Source organism: Fopius arisanus, unplaced genomic scaffold, assembly GCF_000806365.1.
Source record: "Fopius arisanus strain USDA-PBARC FA_bdor unplaced genomic scaffold, ASM80636v1 scaffold00462, whole genome shotgun sequence".
Classification (NCBI taxonomy): domain Eukaryota; kingdom Metazoa; phylum Arthropoda; class Insecta; order Hymenoptera; family Braconidae; genus Fopius; species Fopius arisanus.
The window spans coordinates 4,419-7,211 of record NW_011888201.1 but is presented as its reverse complement, the minus strand read 5'-3'; the positions used below and the strand labels follow the sequence as shown (position 1 = coordinate 7,211).

The 2,793-nt window shown below is 39.9% G+C and overlaps 1 protein-coding gene across 1 annotated transcript; it reads right to left on the bottom strand.

Annotated features, from left to right (window-relative positions):
• Positions 1-788: 788 nt before the first annotated feature.
• On the bottom strand, positions 789-2,719 carry LOC105272950 (villin-like protein quail). Its single transcript, XM_011315180.1, has 4 exons — positions 2,274-2,719; positions 2,015-2,201; positions 1,678-1,926; positions 789-1,546 (listed from the first exon to the last, which is right to left on the bottom strand). The coding sequence occupies exons 1-4, from the start codon at positions 2,712-2,714 to the stop codon at positions 906-908; spliced, it is 1,518 nt and encodes a 505-aa protein (XP_011313482.1). The 5' UTR covers positions 2,715-2,719; the 3' UTR covers positions 789-905.
• Positions 2,720-2,793: the final 74 nt, after the last annotated feature.

The following is a 2,793-nucleotide window of genomic DNA, read 5'->3' as shown; positions in this document are numbered from 1 at the left end:
CACACTCGATATGGGAAAGAAATTGTGTATCTCTCAAAATCCAATTATGTTTAGTTTTGTAAACAGAACTTCGTATCACGAAACTTTATATCAGAGTTATCCTCATTCCTACGCAGAAAGAAATCACGATGAGGAATGAATATTCGTTTATTCAATATTTTCCAGCATTTTTATAGAGATATTTCCTATTTTTCAATTTATTTCTAAGACTCATGGTTTACAATTGTAGAATCAATTGCAGCAATAAAAAATAAACTCCAAGAATTCGCAATATTCGAAATGTTTATCTTTTTTTAATCACATTTTCTCGTACGGCAAAGTTTCGTAATGAGACGACATAAATGGGGGAAACACCGGGAGAGATTTCCCATGCGCATTACTACGCGCACGTCACTTTATACAAAGAATCGATCGTCACGCCCTCGGTATCATTTCGAAGAGGTTAAGGATTATTTTTTCCAAGAGCGAAGGTGAACAGAAAAGCAAGACAGGTTTTATTAATTTTTTTATGTTAAAACCTCAATTGATCGTTGATTGAATGGAATAATCCTTTATTTATTTCGACACTTGATCACTTGATCAATTCATTCGTGAGTTATCATTTATTTCAAAGGATATCTAACGTATTCATTTTCTCCACCCAATCACCTAATCACTGAGACAGTAAAATATTATTGCAAAATATTCTTTAACATGAGGAAATTAATTAAATGTGCCATACACTTATAAATTTATATTTATTTACATTTATTTATTCATATTTATACATTTATTCTTATGCATTAAAATATATTTTTAAGGTTTTGATAACATAAATCCCTCAAGTAATTAAATATTCGGCAGAGAAGAAAAAAAAATCAACCAACCATGCACGGAATTTCACAACAACCGGGGTAATAATGAAATCAGAATAATCCAGCTGTTTGTTTCAGTCGTTGTTGCCTCCAAGCCGGCAGTTTATCAAATTCCACAGGGTTCATTTTGAAAATCGAGGTGAAGTCATCATACGTGAGATGCAGTTCCTTCTTGAAGACATCTACCTCACCCGGGAGATGTTCCGGGTCCATTTTGAGGATTCTGAGAGGATACTTGACGTACGCATCGAAATCAGTGGTTTCCCTTCCCTGATGGTTCATGACTGCTTCTTGACCCTGAAGAGACATTCTCACGACATCGAACGATTTGTAGTCCCTCCAGTGATTATGATTCCAGTTCTCGAAGAGTCCTATGAATGTCGGAGGTTCTAGGCCTTGTCTGATGATCGATATCACGGTGTTCCTGTCTCTACCTGCTGGATGCGTACATAAGAACGTCGAGGCCTCTTGGAGGCACTTCTTCATGTTCTTCGACTCGGAAAAATTCCCTAACCATACCCAGATGACACTTCCAGCATCCAAGAGCCAAGCTGCTTCGGGGAGTAGACTATTCTGAGTAAAACCGAGGATTTCCTCACCTACAAATACTCCATCTGATATTTCGCAGTGATACAAATGCTTCCCTGACTCCTCTCCCATATCCGCTGATTCCGCTCCATATTCTCCTTTTCCTGAAAAATAAAATCATGGTATCTAATTATATGAGTCTTCTTACTGTTCATGCCATTTTTTTAAATATTCATTTGAATATGCAACAAGTGCAGTACATCAGTAGGAAATTAATTTTATTAACGTTCTTGACCTCCTAAATGCATCCAAAATTCTTCATCTTCCTTGCCCTCGGCAATTAATGGCGCAGTATTCGGTGCCAAACGTCTGGAAGCTTCCCTGGCATCTCCAGTGCTTCGTCCACCACACCAAACCACCGGAGAATTAGAAAACAGAATGAAAACTCCACCAGAATCCAAAGAGCTCGCTCTAGGAGGTCGCTCCACAGCTTTCGATGTGTAAGGGGTCGACCCGAAAACTCTCACCAAGTACTTCTTCGGTACTATTCAGAAGAAAAAACAAATATAAATAATATCCTCGCTAGCGCAATGCCAAAAATAAAAAATTCGTCGTGGCAAAATTAGTCTCACATGTTTCTTGATGTTGTCCAGATAAAATTCGAAGTTTGCCAGCATAAATTTGGAGTAAATGCGGGGGCTCACGACCTTGGGAAGCCTTCACCAATTGTCCGGAAGTTTCTTGAGATAATCTGCAAGCTGCATCTAGGGCAGCCTCACGATCTACACTCGTAGAATGCGCCCCTTCCCAGCAATAAATCTGATCAAAATGAAATATGAGTAAATACTTGGAGGTGATCGTGGATAAAAAAATATTTTGGTAAATAATTACAATTGTTCGTTCTCTTCTTCCACTTCCGTAGCAGTACTTCATCACGTAGCAAAGCCCAGCGAAGTAAACGCCAGCTAGTGCTCCGTGCTCGTTGACTTCTTTCATCCCATCCTTTTTTGAAATCCTCCAGAGAGTTCTTCTTCCGCTTCCATCGTCAACCAGTTGACACTCAGCAGCCATCTTCGGTCTTTCTGTCATGTACTCGGGGTCGAAGCAAGGGGGAAGTGTTAGGGGTCGTGTCTTCACTACGTCCCAGCTTCTCAACAGGGTTTTCAGCTCCGGTGGCTCTTCACCTTCTAGTGCACGAGCCACTGGAACGCAACTGCTGTACCCCTTTTTCTTCACAAAACCCCGGGCATTTCGCACTGCCTCCAATTTCTCTCGGGCGTCTACTTCACGACCAACCCATGCCCAGACACCAGTCTCCCCCTGGACGATCATAAAATCAGGAATTTTTTAAAAAATCTATTCTACCTGTCAGTGAATATTTAATTAAAATCGGAAATTCAGGTACACAAAT

Coding starts and splice junctions, on each gene's coding strand:
- LOC105272950 (XM_011315180.1), bottom strand. CDS start 2,714: ATGATCGTCCAGGGGGAGACTGGTGTCTGGGCATGGGTTGGTCGTGAA. Junction 2,202..2,273: donor GAAGAAGAGAACGAACAATT/GTAATTATTTAC, acceptor CATTTTGATCAG/ATTTATTGCTGGGAAGGGGC. Junction 1,547..1,677: donor ATTTTGGATGCATTTAGGAG/GTCAAGAACGTT, acceptor TTTATTTTTCAG/GAAAAGGAGAATATGGAGCG.